At 42.1% G+C, this 20,035-nt stretch overlaps 1 protein-coding gene and 1 pseudogene across 2 annotated transcripts in view; one reads left to right on the forward strand and one right to left on the reverse strand.

Moving 5' to 3' along the window:
* Window positions 1-943, reverse strand: part of LOC111653562 (early growth response protein 2b-like) — a 3,136-nt pseudogene extending 2,193 nt beyond the window's left edge. The window contains exons 1-2 of the transcript XR_015437127.1: window positions 504-943; window positions 1-349 (exon numbers count right to left, since the gene is read on the reverse strand). The exon at window positions 1-349 is cut by the window's left edge and continues 2,193 nt beyond it. The product of XR_015437127.1 is annotated as an early growth response protein 2b-like (transcript). The remainder of the gene's footprint in view (window positions 350-503) is intronic.
* Window positions 944-10,324: 9,381 nt separating this feature from the next.
* The window catches only part of kif11 (kinesin family member 11), an 11,729-nt gene continuing 2,018 nt past the window's right edge, over window positions 10,325-20,035 (forward strand). The window contains exons 1-20 of the mRNA XM_087173449.1: window positions 10,325-10,465; window positions 10,721-10,823; window positions 11,949-12,078; window positions 12,577-12,674; window positions 12,869-12,947; window positions 13,482-13,667; window positions 13,750-13,874; window positions 14,251-14,341; window positions 14,433-14,578; window positions 14,927-15,023; window positions 15,120-15,215; window positions 15,367-15,455; window positions 15,595-15,682; window positions 16,648-16,721; window positions 16,806-16,920; window positions 17,292-17,363; window positions 18,150-18,285; window positions 18,559-18,731; window positions 18,890-19,015; window positions 19,212-19,437. Of these exons, the coding sequence (XP_087029575.1) occupies window positions 10,756-10,823; window positions 11,949-12,078; window positions 12,577-12,674; window positions 12,869-12,947; window positions 13,482-13,667; window positions 13,750-13,874; window positions 14,251-14,341; window positions 14,433-14,578; window positions 14,927-15,023; window positions 15,120-15,215; window positions 15,367-15,455; window positions 15,595-15,682; window positions 16,648-16,721; window positions 16,806-16,920; window positions 17,292-17,363; window positions 18,150-18,285; window positions 18,559-18,731; window positions 18,890-19,015; window positions 19,212-19,437 (2,215 nt within the window). The 5' untranslated portion in view covers window positions 10,325-10,465; window positions 10,721-10,755. The remainder of the gene's footprint in view (window positions 10,466-10,720; window positions 10,824-11,948; window positions 12,079-12,576; window positions 12,675-12,868; window positions 12,948-13,481; window positions 13,668-13,749; window positions 13,875-14,250; window positions 14,342-14,432; window positions 14,579-14,926; window positions 15,024-15,119; window positions 15,216-15,366; window positions 15,456-15,594; window positions 15,683-16,647; window positions 16,722-16,805; window positions 16,921-17,291; window positions 17,364-18,149; window positions 18,286-18,558; window positions 18,732-18,889; window positions 19,016-19,211; window positions 19,438-20,035) is intronic.

Raw genomic sequence — 20,035 nt, forward strand, 5'->3', positions numbered from 1 at the left:
TGGGGGTGGGGGTGTGGATGTGGGTGCGCGTACATGTGGCTGATGTCCGGCTGGCCGTGCGCCATGGTGCCGTGCCCCGCGTCCACTGCGCCTCCTCCTCCTCCTGCTGCGTAAATATCGGGGGATGCTGGAGGTGACCTAGACACCGGAGCCGGGCCCGGGGTGGCGATGTCAGCGCTGACCACGTTGATGACGTCCCCCGGAGCCCACGGTCCTCCTGCACCTCTGGAGTCCACAGAGAACTTGCCGGTAAACGCCACGGGGTGCGTGCGTAAAGTTGCCACGTACTGCGCCAAATCGCCCTGGAGCGGCAGCTCAGGTGCGCTCTTCCCGCCGAACAGAAGGTCACCTGAAACACGTAGAAAGGTGCAGCCAGTTAGAACACAGCAGAGTATTCACCTGTACATTTGACGCCATGTTTGGATGTTACGCACAACGACATCACGACTTTACACCTTCATCATCATTACGATCCAGTCACATCCAAACCGCCTGATTCTTACCGACTTCATCCTCCTCGTGTTTCCCCGCGGGCTCTTCCTCCCCTACAGCCTCCTCTTTAAAAACCACCGCCGTGTCTGAAGACAGCCCCCCCTCCGCCGGGTACACATCTTTGGGAACATTATCCACGGCACCGCCGAGAGACGCACAAACCTCATCAACTATTTTCGCGGTCATTCTGTCTTGTGAGACGCAGCCGGTTAAAACTAATTACACATTGAAGTCTAATTAGCTGCCGAGTCTCTCACATGATGAATATTTCCCCTCATTTCGTCTGTTCCGCCTCTCACCTCCTGTAAACAGCTCCTGGATGGTGCAGTATGGTTATAAAGGGAATCTCTGGTTGTCCCGTTACGTCATTTACCAAATATGGACTTGGGTTTAAAAAAAAGTGAAAAAAAAAAAAAGAAGAGGGAACTCCAGAAATAGGTCTGGTGGCTCAGGTCGTGACGTAATATGGAAACAATTAAAATGATTTCTTTGAGTTTAAATAAATAAAAACAGATAAATCTCTCAGCTGATACATGCATCTGAATTTTGTGATTTTATTTTGACATCTACCATAAACATCAGCACGTGCTTCAATGCCTCACGTGAAGATTTAAAAAAATAAATAAAAGAAGAAGAAGAAGAAGAAGAAGAAGAAGAAGAAGCTCCATCATTCGGAATTCCGGTCACACCGGAAAGCTTTCTTCTCCATACAAGGGCTCTCCGGTGAGGATCTCTCTGCTTATATGGCCGGTATCCGGTTGAAAGGAGTTACACGGTGTTGTCGTGGTGCCAGATGAGCCCACACACCGACTCCACAGACCCGTTTGTTTTCTCTCCCGCCCTGTCAGGGGCAGATTACTGCTGCGATGGAGCCTGGCTCAGATTGATGAGGCTGATTAAGTGGGAGAATAATGGTTGAATCAGAGAATTAAAAACCTATTTATACATTTAGTGTCTGATGAAGATGTAAGACTCTCACCCCACAGAAATATTATTATTTAATATTAATAATGTTATTAAATGATTTGAAATGATTTTTTTGTTTTCATTGTAATTTTCCAACATTTGATTAAATTTTAGAGGCGAATCATTATTTCCTCGTCTTGATTTTATCACAAGCAGCAACTGAGCTCTTTAGCATCAATAATAATCTGCCTCTGGGATTAAATCAGGATTTTAAAAACTGCAGGAAACTTTCACATTCGATCAAATCTGATGTTTGGAGATTTAAATTTCTCATTAATTCTATTTTCTACCGATTTAATGAAAGTTAATTTTCTTTTATGATGGATAAAGAGTTCGACAGCCAATCGGGTGACAGATAAAGTTCTTCAATCCACATGGATCAGTCTTTTCTACAGGGAAACACACACACACACACATTAAAGAGAATTTGCTCCTCAGGCTCATTTTGTTTGTGTAAAGTCTCAGAGGATGGAGACGTTGCTGTTTTATCATCGTTTCTTGGAGCTTGTTTTTAGTTTAATGGTGTTGATCCAGCAGCTGTGAAAGTGCTTTCAGACGCACGTTCTTCCTGCTTCACGCTCTGTTCGTTCACGTCCGATCCAGAAACTGAGTCCATGTGTGAAAACGTTCAGTTCATGTGGGAACAGGCTCCAGATGAAGATTAATCCAGGTGGAGGGAGACGTTCAGACGCTGCAGCCTGACGTTACCGGTGATGTCACGTTTTCTTCTAAGAACAAAGAGAGGTGAGCCACTGAAGCTTTGAATATTTCTATAATTAGGATTAAATAAGCAAAAAATATGAAGTTCGGAAGAAAAATCCTGAGATATTATTTATTAGGTGTTTCCTAAAGAGTTCAGACTGGGTGGATGTGGTTTGTCTGTTCTGGCAGATATTGTGATTTCAGCTGAAATGATCGTTTTTTCATTTTCACAGAAAAACATTTAAAAAATGAAGGTGATGTGATTTTTGTTGGATCTTGTATGTTTCCTCTACGTGTGGAGGATATGATCCGTAGAACAATCAAGCTCCTGTGATCTGGATATTGCACTTGGCCATATTGTGAATTTGATTATATTTGGATTAATTGTGCAGCTGTGGTTCGAGCTCATCGCTCACAGAAAGAAGCTAAAGTGAATAAACTGTGGCAGGATTTTTCTACCTGAGCCACAGAAAACACAAACTACGTGGAGCACCAATGAAATATCTCCGACTGATCCAGAAGCCACCGCACCAGGAAACAAACCGTGGATCCATGATAACTGCAGGACAGAACCTGGGTCAGAGTGAAGCCTCTGAGCCCAGACATGGTTAAGGTTTTGTTCAGGTCTGAATTTCTACTTATATAAAACCAAATAACTCCAGAGGATGAACCTGTGATTCCTCTGTCCTCGCACATATTCGAGTGTAAACACGACGTAGCTAAAGTGTGAGGCTGCGTCTGTTTCAGTGGTTAATGTGCTGATTATTAGAAAGTTGATGAGGCTGAAGCCGTCTGCCGGATCAGAGCGAGAGAGAGAGAGAGAGAGAGAGAGAGAGAGAGAGAGAGAGCGAGAGATAGAGAGAGAGAGAGAGAGAGAGCGAGAGAGCGAGAGCAAGAGAGAGAGAGAGAGAGAGAGAGAGAGCGAGCAGGAGGACTGCAGCTCTCCAGCCTTTTGAACGCCCACAGCTACAAAAATGTTGGTGTGTATTGTCGTTGTGTGGCGAACCGCCCACCCTGTGGCAGATGGGGGTTTGGTTGGTCCATGCACACACACACACACACACACACACACACACACGTACACACACACACACACGCACACGCACACACACAGCAAGAAAACACATGCACACACATAGGAAACACACACTCATTCTGGCGCTTTAACACACAAACACAAACACTCCCACACACACACAAGTACACACTTTTACTTTCTCTCAGTGTAACACACACACACACACACACACACACACACACACACACACACACACACACAGCTCCGTGGGGACGGTGCCCTGCTTCCACCCTTCGCCCACGCTCCTCCGGGCCGCTGAGGCTCTGGGGGTTTTTTGGTTTTGTGTTTGGTGGCTCGAGGTGTCAGCCGGGGGTCCGGCGGCTCGGCAGACCCCACCACGCCGATTAATCATCTGTCATCTGCGGTTTTTGTTAATATGGATCTTTGTCTTCGTCCTCAAACGACGCTCGGGTCGCTCACCGCCTGCCGCCCTCGTTTTCCATTTTTGCAACTAAACGTCAACGAAAAACAACAAAAACAACCAAACCGCCGCTTTCTGTGTCTTTCTTTGTCCGAGCTGAAGGTTTTATGAGGTCATCATCTGCTGCTCGAGCGAATGTTGTCACCTTTGAACCCTCGTATCGACACCTCACGTTTGCATCATCAGAATTACAGCAGCAGTAACTGAACAATAGGCAGCTTTTCTCTGGAGACGATAAAGACGTTCGAGCATCTGAACCTCAGTTTTCTCAGTTTTCTCAGACACAACGCTGAACTTTTTATTTCATACTTAGCTCATGCTAACTGCTGCTAGCTGCTTCAGACAGCCTTACAGTAAACAAACTGTTTCCTGGGAATTTATAAAAGCCTTTCATTAAATCTAAACAGCTCTCGCTCTCAAACATTGTTTATTTTTTACTTTCCTTTTTTTACGTTTTTTATTTTCCATTTGAACATCTTTTATTTGAAGGGCCAAAAGTATCAGTTTCAGATGTTTCAAACCTAATTTAATCCAGATTTCTTTGACGACTCCTTGCAAAGACTAATGCGAGGAGTTGGATTTGTAAATGAGTTCTGTGAAGCTTCAGTGAATCTCTCCCTGAAAAAGAAATCCCTCGTGCTGTCAGGTTGAATCGCTCAGACTCTAAAATAAAAACCATAAATCATCTGAATTTTCTGCCTCTATTCATGTCAGATCGGTAGGTGTTTTTTTAAATGGTTGATGACTCATTTTAGGATCCTGGTTCATGTTCATCCTGCAGCACATGATGGAAATCTGGGTTAAAATCAAGAGTTCGATTATGTAACAGCAAATAAACGCTGGATAAATTATTCAGCGAGGCTTTAAAGTCCCTAATACTCTGGTATGAAAGTCCCTTCAGATTGAGCTCCTGTTAAACCAGTAGGTGGTGTTCAATTTGGTGAAGGGAAATTCCAGATTTGGTTTAGACAAACAGATGACGAATAAACCACCATGACTCATTCTGATATGAAAGTTCATATTAAACCAGCAGGTTTTTCTCATTGAGGATTAAATTCTGGACCAGACTGCGGGTGAGTCAGGGTTTGGGAGGTTTGGGAGGTTTGAGCGATGAACCCAGAGACCAGAGCCGTCAATAGAAGCGATTGCATATTCATGGGAGATGTATTGACTGCTGAGTGTCGGATAATAGACAGGCACATCAATGAGCGTGGAGCCTCAACATTATCTCTGGGACCCAGAATGTGTCGTCGCTTCACTCCCAGAGCTCGTCGGCTGATATCACATGAGGATAATTAGCTTTATGAGGGATTCATTCAGAGTTCATGATATTTATGAAGAAGAAGAACCACAGGTGAAAAACGCCACGCCGCCCCGAGGAGACGACGGTTACAGTCCCGACTTTAAACACAGAATGAAACAAAACTGGAGAACGATCTAATGAAGAGAAGGTTTCTCATTGTAATTATACGCCATGTTATAAATTATATGTTAATTATAGACATAAAAATAAAGAAAATCTCAAAATATGAACAATATGAGCAGCTACAAAATCCTGCAGATCTTGATCCAGATGTCATTGTGTTTTTAAAGACTTTTCTATGCCGGACTTTTTAAACACGTTTCTGTAACTGTAACTGCAACATTTCCAAATAAGAACTATCTTTAAAAATCACATTAGAGCTACAACAATCATTTTCACCACAGATTCATCTGCTGATTCATTTCTCCATTAATCAGTTCATCTTTTTGTCTGTTTTGTGTCTAAAAACGTCTCGTTCTGTCCGACAAACGAAGATATTTAGTTTTACAAAGAAAAGACAAAGAGAAGCAGCAAATGGTCTCGAGGAAGAAGCTGCAACCAGAAAACGTTCTGCAGCTTTGATGGAAAAACTGACTGAAATGATGCAGTTGTGAAAACAGTTGCTTAATTATCTGTAGATCAACTAATCGATTAATTGGCTGATTGATTCAGCTCTTCAGTAAATCAAATAGCTACAATTTGCCATTAAAACTAATTTGGGGCCTTTTGCTTTTGCTGCAGCTTCACACAACTGTATAAACACTGTGTTTTAGAAAAGACTGAATCCATCACAGAAGAAAAATCTTAACAAATAACTTTGATTTTCACTCTCTGTTTTCATTATTTGCCTCTTGGAAATTCTGGTTAAATATTTATATCATAGAACTGTGTGAAACAAAAGGCCTGACATTGTGATTTAAACAATTTCCAGGTATTTCAGCAGTTATCTGGGTCTTTTGGAAACTAATAGTTCACATCACTCAGATTATTGCTCATAAAACACATGTACAAGTTGATCAGACGACACAGAACCACCAATATGAACAGAAACCAACAAATAAATACACATTTTTCACTTGCCTCCACTTTCCTCACCCAGTATGATTTCCTCTATAAATTAATGCCTATTTATCAGCAAAAATCACTATTTTCCTTGTAAAACTGACTGTGAAGTTGGTCCATAGGTTAAATTCTACGACCTCTCGGCTCATGCACAAGTAAAGTGTAAGAATCAAGTTTCAACATCACCTTAAACTGAAGAGAAATCCTCCTTCTCCTCCGTCAGACGACGTCCGCCGGGCCTCCTCCTCGTTCTCCAGGGAGAGGGTGAGATGGATGGAGAGAGAGTGAGAGAGAGAGAGAGAGAGAGAGAGAGAGAGGACAGAAGATCTGAGTCGCTTCCTGAGGCGAACGCAGCCCAGCGTTTGTCTGTCCGACCACAAAGTTACCCGCTCTTCTCTTCTCTTCTCTGGTTTCTGGTTTGCCCCGGAAAGGGTCATCGTCACCCGGGGTCTGAGTGGGCTGCCGATGACAAAAAGAGAGAGAGAGAGAGAGAGAGAGAGAGATAGTGTGTGTGTGGGGGGAGAGAAACAATACAATTGTTCCCACCTCACTTTGCTTCCACCCTCGCAGTTAAAATTGTTATGGTAATGAAGTGGATTTTTTGCTGGACAGCAGATTGTAACAGAGAGATGTTTCTTTGACGGGACGTGGAGGCCGGAGATGTTCGGGTCAGCCCTGCCTCACCCTGGAGCAAGGCAGCTGCTGCCCCGGACACCAAGATGATGATGATGATGATGATGATGATGATGACACGTACAAACACTTTATATATGTTAAGGTAGAAGATTTGTTGAAGTGGAGGAAGTTAGGGTAATGTTGGACCTGCAGGTGGCGTCAGACGCAGACTGTCCTCACTATGAATCAGCTGCGAGCGGAGTCTGTGGTTCATCAGCTGAACCTGCAGCTCGCTTCATCTTCACGGTCAGTTTCAGCTCATTGTTTATCACCCGAACACGGCATCACTGCTGCGGTTCACCCTCGCCGCTCTCTTAGCGTCGTGTTCAGCCTCTGTCCTCGACAGACGGACGCGGTCAGAGAGCAGCTGGTGGACACAGTACAGAGCCAGATGTTTGCCTCAGCAGCTGGTGGAGACCAAATACGGAGCTAAAAGAGCGGGAACACTGGACTGAGATTCATCAGGTGAATCATCATGTTGATCTGTAGCTGCTGGATGAGGAAACAAGTCTGCAGCCTCCAGCTCACTAACAAACAGATGTTTGCTGGTGTGGCTTGTAATAGTTTGAGAACTTGACAAATACATTTTATATATATATATATATATCTATATATATATATATCAACAATATGGACAATTTATATTATTGTGTAACTTGCTTCTGTTTTATATTGTGATTGTTTTTATTTTTAATTCCCCCTTTTCTTTCTCTAAATCACTTTGTAACTTTGTTCAGAAAAGAATTATATAAATAAAGTTTATTACTATTATATATTAGAATTTGAATAACAGCAGACAGTTGGCCGAGTCACTTCAGGACGACACTACACTGCCTTTTGGTTTCAGGCTGAAATTGTGCGATTTTCACTCTAAGTTGCCTGATAATAGATTTGCTTCAACATCAATATCAGGAGTCGAGTTTTCATCCAAATTTGGTGCAAATTTTAAACCAGGAAAACCACCAGTTTCCATCCACTGCTGTTGTGTACATATTAGGAGTTAAGAGCAGTGAGATAAACCACTGCAGAAGAAGAAGAGGACACAGTGAGATGAGGTCATTGAAAGAGCTCCGGTCAAACAAAGGAAAGTCATTTCTGTTTGTTTCATGTATTAATACTAATTAACTAATTAAGGTTCCAGTCTCCTCATCACGTCACATGCATCTGTTTTATTACCTAGTTACTGCGCTTTGTTTTTATCATGTTTTTACCATCTTTTCCTCCTCAGCCAAGTAAAAATTCAGCTTTTCTTTCTTAATTTCTGATTTTTCCACAATTTGCATAAAAAGAGGCTGGACACTCATTTAGTGTGAAAGTAAATGGTCGGATGTTTTCTTTAGAACTTTTGATTTTGAGGAAACTGAGACTGAGACTGATGATGAAAACTGTTCACTGCTTCAACGAGGTATTTTAACTCATGTAGATGTCAGATATAAAGTGTGTGTGTGTGTGTGTGTGTGTGTGTGTGTGTGTGTGTGTTTAAGGGTTTGCCAGAGCAAAAAGGGCAACCCCCTCGTCCTCTTCAGGGGGCTGAGTGGGCGGACGGTCCAGATGGATTGCTGCTCGCCACTGGTCACTTGATAAACCTGAAACAGACAAAGTGAATGTATGAGATACTTTATTATTTTGTTGTTATTTATTCATTATTTAATTTGACTGAAATACTGTTTTGAAAAGTGTTTTTGTTTGTTTCGGGGAGAGAGATGATACAACTGAAATGTCTGTGTCTGTGTTCAATCATCTCACAGTTTCAGGTCCTTTGTGTGTCTGTGACTGTGAACTAACATCGGCTCATATTAAAGGAAATTCGTGCCATTTTGTTTGTATTTACAAATGTATTTATTTATGTATTTGGATCCCCGTCCTTCTGGGATCCACAGGGAAAAATTAAAGATGAAATATTGATGGTGAAAACCGTTTTTATGATATTTTCATGTGAAGAACTTCCAGTTTTGTTGTTTGAATAAAGAGTCCGTTAATGTGATGTTTAAATAAACAACATGTCTGTTTCTATTCAGTGATGATACAGTTAAAGATACATATCGTCCCACAGTTCATCAAGTCTGCAGCTGTAATTGTAGATAAACAGTTTATAAAGTGTCTGCAGGAGGAGGATTTTCCACAACCTGGCAACACAAAAGATGTTTTTCTTATAAAATAAATATCTTATAACTGATTCATCAAGAATTAGTAAATGATGTTGTTAACCAAAGAGAAATCCATTTCTTACAGCTTTAAACTCTTTATAAACGGTTCCTCATCAGAAAGAACCAGCATGGAACAACTACAGCTCCCATGAGGCTTCACCAGAATGCAGTCGCTCTGTCTGCTCTTTCATTTCAGTCCCAGTGGACTCTTAAAATGATGTTATTTTCTAGGAATATCTGCACTTGTGATATAAACTGTTTTCTTTACCACTGACTCTTTCCATATTCTTGTTACATAATTTTACATAAGTTGATTTTCTCTTTAGATTCACAGCCTCGTCTTGCAAAAGTTAAAAACAGATAAACTTGATTTCATGCAGGAAAATTAAACTTTATCATTGACTGAAATCACTAATGTCACATTTTGACTAATCCCCACAATATCTGTCACACAAAGCCTCTCTTACGTAAATATACTGCAGTGGTGGTAACTAAATACATTTACTCAAGTATATTTGTACTTACTAGAGTATCTAAATTTTCCGGCACTTTATAACTGAACTCAACAACAGTTCAGGGGTAAATATGGCACATTTATTTGACAGCTGTAGTTACTTGTTACTCTGCAGGTTCAGATTATTAATGAAGAATATAATCAACAAATAAACTGTGATGTATTATTATTATAGATTAAGCAGTACAGAGAGCAAAATGAAACATATGCCTGGGTCCTCGGCCCGAGTCTGGCCCAGATGTGGAAGTAGTATGTGACAGTCATGCTTTACATGGACCAGATTCAGGCCTATACTGGGCCAGAGGAAAACAAGTATGTAGCCCAAGTATGGGCTAGATTTATTTAGCTGTAGCAAAGCGTTGCTTACATATTTATTCATTATAATCTGATGACGTTATTCTGAAGTAAGCCAATCTGCATAATAACACCTTTGGTACTTTGATTATATTTTCTTGCTTTGAAATCAATACTTTTATTCAAAAAATACAGTAGTAAACACTTCTACCTGATTTCTGCTTCTAGAAACACCTGAGGTAAGAATAATTACATTAAAATATAAATAAACCAGATAGTGAATCCTATTAAGATCCAGTTGACTTCTGAAATAAGAGACTTTAAATCAATACTAATCAATACCGCTGGTTTACTGTATGTATGAAATATAAACACGCAGTTTCCCGCTTAAATATATTTTATAGTATATTAGTAACGTTTTTACCTGAACACGGTTCATCAGCACTTGATAAATATTGAGTGAAAATCATGAAATCGTTTACGGAACAATGTCTCCACCTGCTGCTAACAGTTAGCCATTTATACTATTTTAACCTCCCGTGATGCCCCGCGCTAATTCCCGTCACGTGTACACCCTAAACCAATGGCGTTGTTTGTTTGGCCGTTACTCTCCCGCTATTGGCTCGTCAAAATTTTAAAGTACTGTTTCAAATGTTTCTGGTTGGAGGCTTAAGAGCGCCAGAGAAGTTGGGACTGCGCTGCTGCAGGAGACATTAGACGATAAATATACAAGTTATAAATCGTTTTCTTTTGGAAACAGAAAACAGATACGTTATTGAAGGAGAGGAGCAACAGTCCACAGCGTCATTCGGTAAGTTATTTTTGGATTAACGCCAATTGTAATATGGCTAGCGGCAAGCTATTAAGCTAATTTGTCGTTAGTTCACGGCAGGGAAACACATTCTGTCTCATTACGTCTTTAAATGGTAACTGGCCAAAATGTCGGTGTGTTTATCAGCGGCTGTGACCCGGAATATTCGGCTTCATGTTCGTTAACACCGTTTGGGGAGCTGATGTTGCGTTTACGTGCTCATTTAAAGCGTGTTAACCCGTCGGTGTTTTGCAGATTGACTCAGCAGAGGAGAAGATCTTTCTGCAAACATGGCTTCACACAGCGGAGTGAAACGGGATGAGAAGGGGAGGAACATCCAGGTCGTTGTCAGATGCAGGTAAATGGACAGAAAACAGATTCATGTTTCATGCATGTTTGTCTTTTGTTTATCTCTTGTCGGTGGTTAAGGTTTTGTCAACATTAACTTATTTCCCACCCTGTCAGAGAAGCTCTAGATGTGTCAAACTGTGTTGTAATCCGACAAATATTAACAATTTCTAAAGCTTACGTTTCATTTACATGTTTATTAGTTTATTTCATCCAGGGAACTGATTGTAAAAAAAGATAAATGGATCTTCTGAAAGCGGCATATGGTTGTTATTAACACTGTCTACAGGGGATCAGCTGCTGTTAAAGGCTTTAGTTTTCTGTTCTTAAAATTTATTTAAAAAGCATTAAATTTTATTAACACAGGTCTTCACATATCTTTTTAAAAATCTCGCTGTGGGTAGTAAATAATTTCTTTAACTTGAAAATCACAAGTAATGTACTAACGTCTGACATTATATCAAATCTTAATTAGTTAATCCACCTATTTCTGCTGTTTATCTAAGTCTACATGGTTATTGATTAATTAATGCTACTATTAGGGATTACTGTTACAAAAATGTGATATAAATATACCTTAATAAGTCAAGGTTTCATCGTCCCTACTGGTATTGTTCATGCGTTGGTTAATTTGTTTGTGAAACCTGTATTAAATTGCATTATGTGTGGTATTAAAAAGGTTTTTTAATAGTTTTAAATTTAGGTTTGTGAAGCTTCAGAAACCCTGTGAATAACCACCATGTTCTGTGTTTTGTTCGCCTGAAATCTCATAAGAAAATGCATCTAATTCCTTATTTTGAGGAGAAATGAAGAAATGTTTCACTGGATTTAGTGTCATGTGCTGTAATTACACTGGCGCTTCAATCGGAGCATCTGTGTTGTGAAAGATAAAAATCCCACAGGGTCATTTAACAACTTCCTACCGTTGTGCATGTTTTCTCCCCAGTGTCTTCAAAGACTCCTTTGTGCAGTTGGAAAAATATTTCAGTCATTTTAACAGTCTCTGGGTTCAGTGAAGATTTGCTTCTTTCTCTCTGAACATAAACCAGATATCTTATCAATATCTAAGACCTTTGACCTTTAGGTGATGTTGTTCAGAGAAGTCAAACGTGTCTCTGCTGCGTTTTTCTTCCAGGCCTTTTAACACAGTGGAGCGGAAGTCGTCCTTTGGTGTCATCGACTGCGATCAGAGCAGGAGGGAGGTGGTCGTGAAGACGGGAGGGATGAACGACAAGGCGTCACGGAAAACCTACACGTTTGACATGGTGAGTGGATGAAGACGTGGATGTGGAACAGTTTTGCCTCCGAGCTGTTTTACAGAATTGGAGGGAAAACGGGGGATTTATTTAGTAGAACAGACGGTTTCTACAGCTGCTGCTTGTTTGGTTTAGGACTGCAAATAATAATTAGTTTCTTGATTGATCGAATAATTGTTTTGTCTATAAAACGTGAGAAACTAGTGGAAGATGACTGTTGTAATGTCCAAAATGTTCAGTTTACTATTATTATATACAACAAAGAAAAGTAAAAGTTTGGTATTATGCTTTAAAAATTGTCCAAAACAAGTATTTGATCATTAAACCAGTTGCAGTCGATTAAATTCCTGTTGATAGATTAACTGTAGCTGCAGTGAAGTTACTGACATAAACCTGTTGACAGCTGGTTTAACGTCGGTATCCAGATGATTAAAATCCACCGGAGGCTTAAATGGAGCCATTGTGTTTTTTTTAATTGATCTGTTAACTGAGTTATTCTCTCCTCAGGTGTTCGGTCCGGCTGCGAAGCAGATCGACGTGTACAGGAGCGTCGTTTGTCCCATTCTGGATGAAGTCATCATGGGATACAACTGCACTGTGTTCGCGTAAGTCTGCAGAGTTTTAACGTTCCAGTGAACAGATGAAATAATTCACTTCTGTCCTGAACTGCTGGTGGAAATAGTTACAGCAATAAACCAATAAGCTGATTGTTTGTTTTATTGATAGAAAAGTTGATGCTTCAATGAAACAAAAGACTTTATTTTGTCACATGAGAGCGTTTCCTCTCCGTCCTGTTCAGTTACGGTCAGACAGGAACAGGAAAGACTTTCACCATGGAGGGAGAGCGGAGTCCGGACGAGCAGTTCACCTGGGAGGAGGTGAGTTTACTCCGTTTTATTGGCCAAGATCAATAATGTGAACATTTTTAAAGACAGCTGAAAACCTTTTTATTTAATTTACTTTTTTAACTTTTAATTCAATCTGTAGTATTTTATTATTATTACTGGTTTCTGTTTTTGTTTTCTTTTGCATATTTTTATCGTCTACTGTCTTTTTATTCTTCTGTTCATCCTTGTTTTTTGTTTTAATGTACTTTTTAATTTTTTATTGTAAAGCACTTTTTTAGCTGCATATCTTGTATTAAATAGGAATTATTATTATTATTATTATTATTAGATAAAAAAACAGTTAAACAAAGGAGAATAAGGCTGAACAAAGACGTTTAATCAAACATTTAATTATTATCTTACAAATAGGTGAAAAATAGATGCATGTAAAAAGAAAAAAAAGCAACAATGACCAACAACAGATGATGATGTTTCTGTTTCTGTAAATTGTAAAGACTATATTTTTGCAAAGTGTGAGTGAATTAAATGTCCTGATTGCTGGTAACTCCTCCTCCATGTTGTTAGGACCCTCTCGCCGGCATCATCCCCAGAACGCTGCACCAGATCTTCGAGAAGCTCTCCGAGAACGGCACCGAGTTCTCCATCAAAGTCTCGCTGCTGGAGATCTACAACGAGGAGCTGTTCGACCTGCTCAGCCCCAGCGAGGACGTCAGCGAGCGGCTGCAGCTGTTCGACGACCCGCGCAACAAGGTGACCGTCGCAGATCAACCGCACATCTGTTGATACGATCGATTTCGTCTTCTCTCCTCACGGCTGTGTTTGTGTGTTGCAGCGCGGCGTGGTGGTGAAGGGTCTGGAGGAGGTGACGGTTCACAACAAGGACGAAGTTTATCAGATCCTGGAGAGAGGAGCAGCCAAGAGGAGGACGGCCTCCACGCTCATGAACGCCTACTCCAGGTACACACCCGGGGAACGCTGGAGTCTGACGAGCGATCACGTGTTTCTGGAAGATCTCTGAACAGCTGAGGCTGCACCATGTTTAAGATGTTTAAGATTTCAGCTGGACTGGTCATATTGTCACAAATCAATGATGTGATTGTTGTTGGATCTTGTACCAAACAATCATGTTTCTTTTACGTCTGGAGAATGTGATTTACAGGCCGGAGCGTCTCTGTAGCTCCACAACACTTTCTCTGACACATTTTACCTTAAATATATTGCGATTTCGATTATATTTTGATTAATCTTGCAGCTCCAGTTGTCAGCGGTATTTACCACCTCGGCCGATTCACTTACAACGTTTTAATTTCACCCTTTCTCTGTGTCTGTGCAGTCGCTCGCACTCCGTGTTCTCCGTCACCATTCACATGAAGGAGATCACGCTGGACGGAGAGGAGCTTTTGAAGATCGGCAAACTCAACCTGGTAACAATCCGTCATGTGTTGGAAGAGTAAACACGTCACTCAGTCTCCTTGTTTTTCCATTTGTAAATCTACAAACGTCCCTCCTCTCCAGGTGGATCTCGCCGGCAGCGAGAACATCGGGCGCTCGGGCGCGGTGGACAAGCGGGCTCGCGAGGCGGGAAACATCAACCAGTCTCTGCTGACGTTGGGCAGAGTGATCACCGCTCTGGTGGAGAAGAGGCCGCACGTCCCGTACAGGTAGAGTTCACAGACGAGAGACAATGTTCGTTAAAACTCCCTAAAGCTCAAAGAAACAACTTCAGGTTCCAACTGTCCAAAAAACCCAAAGATGCTGACGTCTGAGAGGCTGCAGACGTGGAACCTGAAAGTAAAAAAAAGGCAGTAAATTGATTTAATTTCTGAATTCGTAGATGAATTAAAGGAATATTTTTGACATTTTGGGAAACGCCCTCCTGCAGAGAGTTGGATGGGAAGATCTTATGTGTCTGCAGTCAGCTGATTGTTGAACGTCATCCTGTCTTCCACCTGTCATTAAGATTAGTATTATTATATATTATTGATTAATAATGTGCACTCTTCCCACAGAGAGTCCAAGCTGACCAGGATCCTGCAGGACTCACTGGGAGGAAGAACGAGGACTTCCATCATCGCCACCGTGTCGCCGTCGTCCAGCAACATGGAGGTTCGTCCTACAAGCTCGCGCCGCTCTGAGAGGTGAAGTGTGTGTGTGTGTCTTGTTTTATTATTATTTATCGTAACGTTGTCTCTGTCCGAGCAGGAGACACTGAGCACGCTGGAGTACGCCAGCAGAGCCAAGAACATCATGAACAAACCCGAGGTCAACCAGAAGCTCACCAAGAGGACGCTCATCAAGGTAGACGAGTCCGACCAGAGACCGGCTTCGTTATCACTCCTCCTCAGGATGAAGAGGTTTCATCATTAGTGTGATGTGACGAGTCAAACGTCACATTTCAACCTCCTGAAGGGGAAAAATAATAATAACCGACGTGTTTGTGCGTGTTCAGGAATACACGGAGGAGATCGAGCGTCTGAAGCGAGACCTGGCCGCCACGCGAGACAAGAACGGCGTTTACCTGTCTGCAGAAAACTACGAGTAGGTCACATGAAAGGAACTGGGCTGGTTCCCTTTAATAACATCTGATACAGCACCAACATGATGAGATGTAGATTCTATGTGTGTGTGTTCTAACAGAAGAACCGTGTGTGTGTGTGTGTGTGTGTGTGTGTGTCAGTGGCATGATGAGTCAGATCACGGCTCACGAGGAGCAGATCGTGGAGTACAATGACCGGATCGCTGCCATGGAGGAGGAGCTGAAGAAGGTAGGACAGTCTGACCTCTGACCTCTGACCTCACACACCTTCAGGATCTAGTTTGATTTATCACCCAGGAAGTTTTACTTTGAAATCAGTCTTGCGGGATGCTGCAGTAACTGCGACCTGCGACAGTTAAAACCATTTCAAGTTAGTTACCAAAATTTACACCAGAGCTGCAACGATCAGTCGATTAACGATCGGTCAGAGACTGAAAATGAAATCGCAGTTACTTTAATAATCAATGAATTGATCCTCTGGCTGCAGCTTCTGGTCTGTGAGGATTTTCTGTTTGTCTTTGTCATGTGACGGTAAACTGTGTTTTTAAGGCTTCATGTGGCCTGTAACAAACATGTTATTGATTTCATTTTTACATCAGAAGCATGTTTCATCCACTAACGTTCACGACGCTTCGGTTTTTGATAAATGCCATTTTTATGTTGCAGTAACTTTGAATTATAAATAATAAAAAGATTTATTATATTTACGTGATGCAGCGAATGATAAAACGTGTTCACACACATTACTCTCTGTCAGTAACGCCGTGACAGAACTTCTTCAAATTTGGCACAAACATTCACTCGGACTCAAGGATGAACGGTTTACGTTTTGGTGGTCAGAGGTCAAAGGTCAAGGTCACGGGGAATGTGATAATTTAAGACCACCTTAAGGAATTTTGTTTGGATTTGGAACAAACGTTCACTTGGACTCGAGGATGAACTCGATTGGTAGACAAAGGTCAAAGGTCATGGTGACCTCACGTTCTAATGAGTGCAATATATCAGGAACTCCATGAGGGAACCTCATCGCTTCTGCCGCACTGCGACCTCACTAACACACGTTAACTCAGGAGGGAGAGACTGAGACCGTATTTCCTGCTACTCGCCCGGTTGGCGGAGGGATACAAACACAAGCAGGTGATTCTAGTTTCTACCTGCAGCAGACGTCCTCACCCCTCCCCCCCCTCTCTGCAGGTGAGCGAGCTGTTTGTGGACAGTAAAAGCAGACTGGAGCAGTGCACCGTAGACCTGGACGAGAAGCAGCAGAGGTGAGTGTCTTCATCTGGACTCTGGAGTCAGAGACAAAGTCAAAGCGGTGACTCGTGAACAAAGCGTTGGGTTTTTGGTTTCAGGCTGGAGGAGACGAGCCGAGACCTGCAGCAGACCAGAGAGAAGCTGAGTCAGGAGGAGTTCATCTGCTCGGAGCTCAGCTCAGTCCAGGAAACCCTGTACAACACGGCCGGGCAGGTACGGACACGCCTCGCCGACGCCGCTCTTACCATCTTACACGATGCTCTGTAACACGGCGTGAGCTTTCAAACGAAGCGTTTGTAAGAGTGTCAACGCTCTGATGTGGGAACTGTATTTAGATCTTTGGTTTTCATTTGCTTGTTGCCTCTTCTTCCTCTTTTCTGTTCCTGTACTTTCCAAACTATTAGAAAGTTCATGAATCTTATAAAGTTCTTTTAACTTCCTCTTTTGCTGGAAAATCTCCTTTTGAGACATTTTTCAGCCCGTTTGCTTGTGTGATCAGATAGCAGCAGTGTCATCACTTCTTCCATCAGTTTAAAGATGGTACCAGGAGTCTGATTGGTTGTTGTTGTGTTTCCTCCTCTCAGCTGCTGACCACGGTGGATGCCAGCACCTGCGACGTGTCGGGTCTCCACGACAAGCTGGACAGGAAGAAAAAGGTCACGCACTAAATGATCACTGGCTGATAACGGCACCACCTCGGGTTTCATAGCATGAAAACGATCAAGAAAGAGTCAGAGTCTGGGTCCTCAGTCGACCGGGGGTCAGGTTATTTATATAAAGATTCAATCCAACAGGAAACAGGGACATGAAGGAACACAGTACAAAATAAAACAGTTTTACACATAATCAGGATTTCTGCAGGAAAGTAAAATAAAGGAAATCAAGGTCTTAATATGTTTTTATATCATCTGTAAGTTTGTTGAAGGAGCTGATTCCTCGTGTCAGCAGCTGTTGTGACCATAAAGTAGGAGTTAATACATCATATTGTCATATATGTATATTGAATCTGACACGCACACTTTGTCAAAATACAACATACATGTAGATTCTTTGTTTCCCCGCAACAGGATCTTCTTTATTTACCTCGCTCTTACTCATCCAAGTCTTTGTTCCTGTTCAGAAAAAGCAGAGCTAACCGGCACAGCTGAGAGAGAACTGGAGATAATCCGAACCAAATCCACTAAACAATATTTTATATGTTTCATCTTGAAAGAAAAAGATTTTATGAATCTTTTCTCTGTAAATTTAACTCACTGCTGTTTGCCACAGAAAGACATGAAATGAATCATGGGACTCAAATTAATATTTGAGTCTTTAGCATCAAACATGAACTTGAGAAAGTTTCAGAACTGTTTGTGATTATTTATTTTATTCTGTAGCTCAATTAACTGATTTGTGACGTTTTATCGGGACTAACGAACCGGCACTTTATGACCTCACAGGTGGAGCAGCACAACCAGCAGATCCAGCAGAGTTTCGCTCAGCGTATGGAGGGAGCGTTCAGCGGCGTGCAGCGCTGCGTTCAGCAGCAGGGAATCAAACACCGCGACATGCTGAGCAGCTACTCGCAGGCCATCGGTAATGTGAAGAGAACACACGACACTGGTGGTTGAGCTTCTCTCGGGCTTTTACAGTAGCGGAGGGAAATGTAAAATCTGAGGGTGGCGACGGAGGGAAAGAAATACATACAAATACAAAGTCAGGGGACGCCACAATGATTAGGATTCAGGTCCTGGGGTCGATGAACCGCCACAAAAAGAGACGGTTGTGGCCGTGATTAAAATAAGATTCACACATTACATGAACATTTACGAACTACATTTCCGCCTCTGTGCTCTCTCTCCCGCGCAGACGGTTTGCTGGTGACGAACGAGGCGGCGCTGAACGGAGCTCTGACCACCGTGGAGTCCTTCGTGGGCGGAGTCGGGCGTCTGGTGGCCGAGGGCGTGTCGCGCTGTCAGGAGAGGGTGCAGCAGCAGGAGACGCTGTGTCTGCGGGACAAGGAGAGTCTGCTGCAGCTGCTGGTGAGGACCAGGCGACCTAATGTTCAACAGACAATAATAATCATTTAATGGATCCTGAAGTTAGTTTCCCCTCAGACTTTATTTCCTCAGGTTGTGTCGTCCGTTTAAACCGGGACACGGCCGTGTGTGTGGCCGCTCTAATGTTTGCCTCTGTGCAGGAGGAGCATCAGCAGGACATGGAGGAGGTGCTAAACGTTCAGACTCTGATGGGTTTATCAGCCGTCAAGGAGCTGAACGACACTCTGAGAGCGTCGGTGGAGACGCAGCGAGCTCTGGCCGACAAGGTTGGAACATAACTGTGTTCTTTATTTACACACCAATAACATTCATCAGTGTTTTGTATTGATCACGTCGTCCCTTCCAGAAATGAGACCCTCTCATGTTTGTTTTCTTTGACTGTAAAGTGTTATTAATACTTTTTAATTATAGTTGATGGTGTCTAACATCCTCTTCGTCGTTCTCGCTGACTCTTCTTCTCAGGTGGAGGCGATGAAGGAGGTGGGTGTGTTTTTCAGCGGCCTGGTTCAGGAGCTGGGGGGGCTGCGGGAGGCCGCCGTGCAGCGCCTGAGCGCCCTGCAGGCCGAGCACGACAAGCTGGAGGACGAGATCCGACAGGCGCAGGAGAGACACCAGACGGTAACACACACACACACACACACACACACACACACACACACACACACACACACACTACGCAGACTGATTTAGTTATTCAAGTTATCCTTTAAGAATGTGCAGCTTCTATTTTTAAGCTTTTATTTTGGAGGGTTCAGCAATTGAAATTGACAGTTCAGTTTCACTGATCAATAATCTTCAGTCATTGGGTCAAAAACAAGAGAAAATGTTTATATTTATAAATAAATAAGCAACAGACATTTATGGATAGAAAAGCTCCACCATCAGTGCTGCCTCACTTCACATGATTACATGATTTTGTTTCCTCACATTAATTTGAAATAAAACTAATACTTTTCATTACTCTCAGCTTTTCAGATCAATATTAGTATCAGTCTTTTATTGCATTTTAACACGATGTCCAAAAGCTGAAGCAACTAGTAACTGTTTGGTTTTATTATTAATTATTCCACCACGTTTTCTTGATTGTAAAAAATGACCCAGAGTGACTTTAAATCTTATCGTCACCGTTTCTTTTGCAACAACTTAAAGAACTTGGACAGAGACGAGATAAATTATTGAGCCGACTCTCTTCTCTTCTCTCTTCTAATAAGTTTATTCTTATTTATATTTAATACTATTTTACTTCCGGCACGAGTTTTAATTTTCCCACAAACTGTGGTTTGGCT

The sequence above is a fragment of the Seriola lalandi genome, unplaced genomic scaffold, assembly GCF_002814215.2.
Source record: "Seriola lalandi dorsalis isolate HSWRI2012SDOR001 ecotype SW California unplaced genomic scaffold, Sedor1 jcf7180002054225, whole genome shotgun sequence".
Classification (NCBI taxonomy): domain Eukaryota; kingdom Metazoa; phylum Chordata; class Actinopteri; order Carangiformes; family Carangidae; genus Seriola; species Seriola lalandi.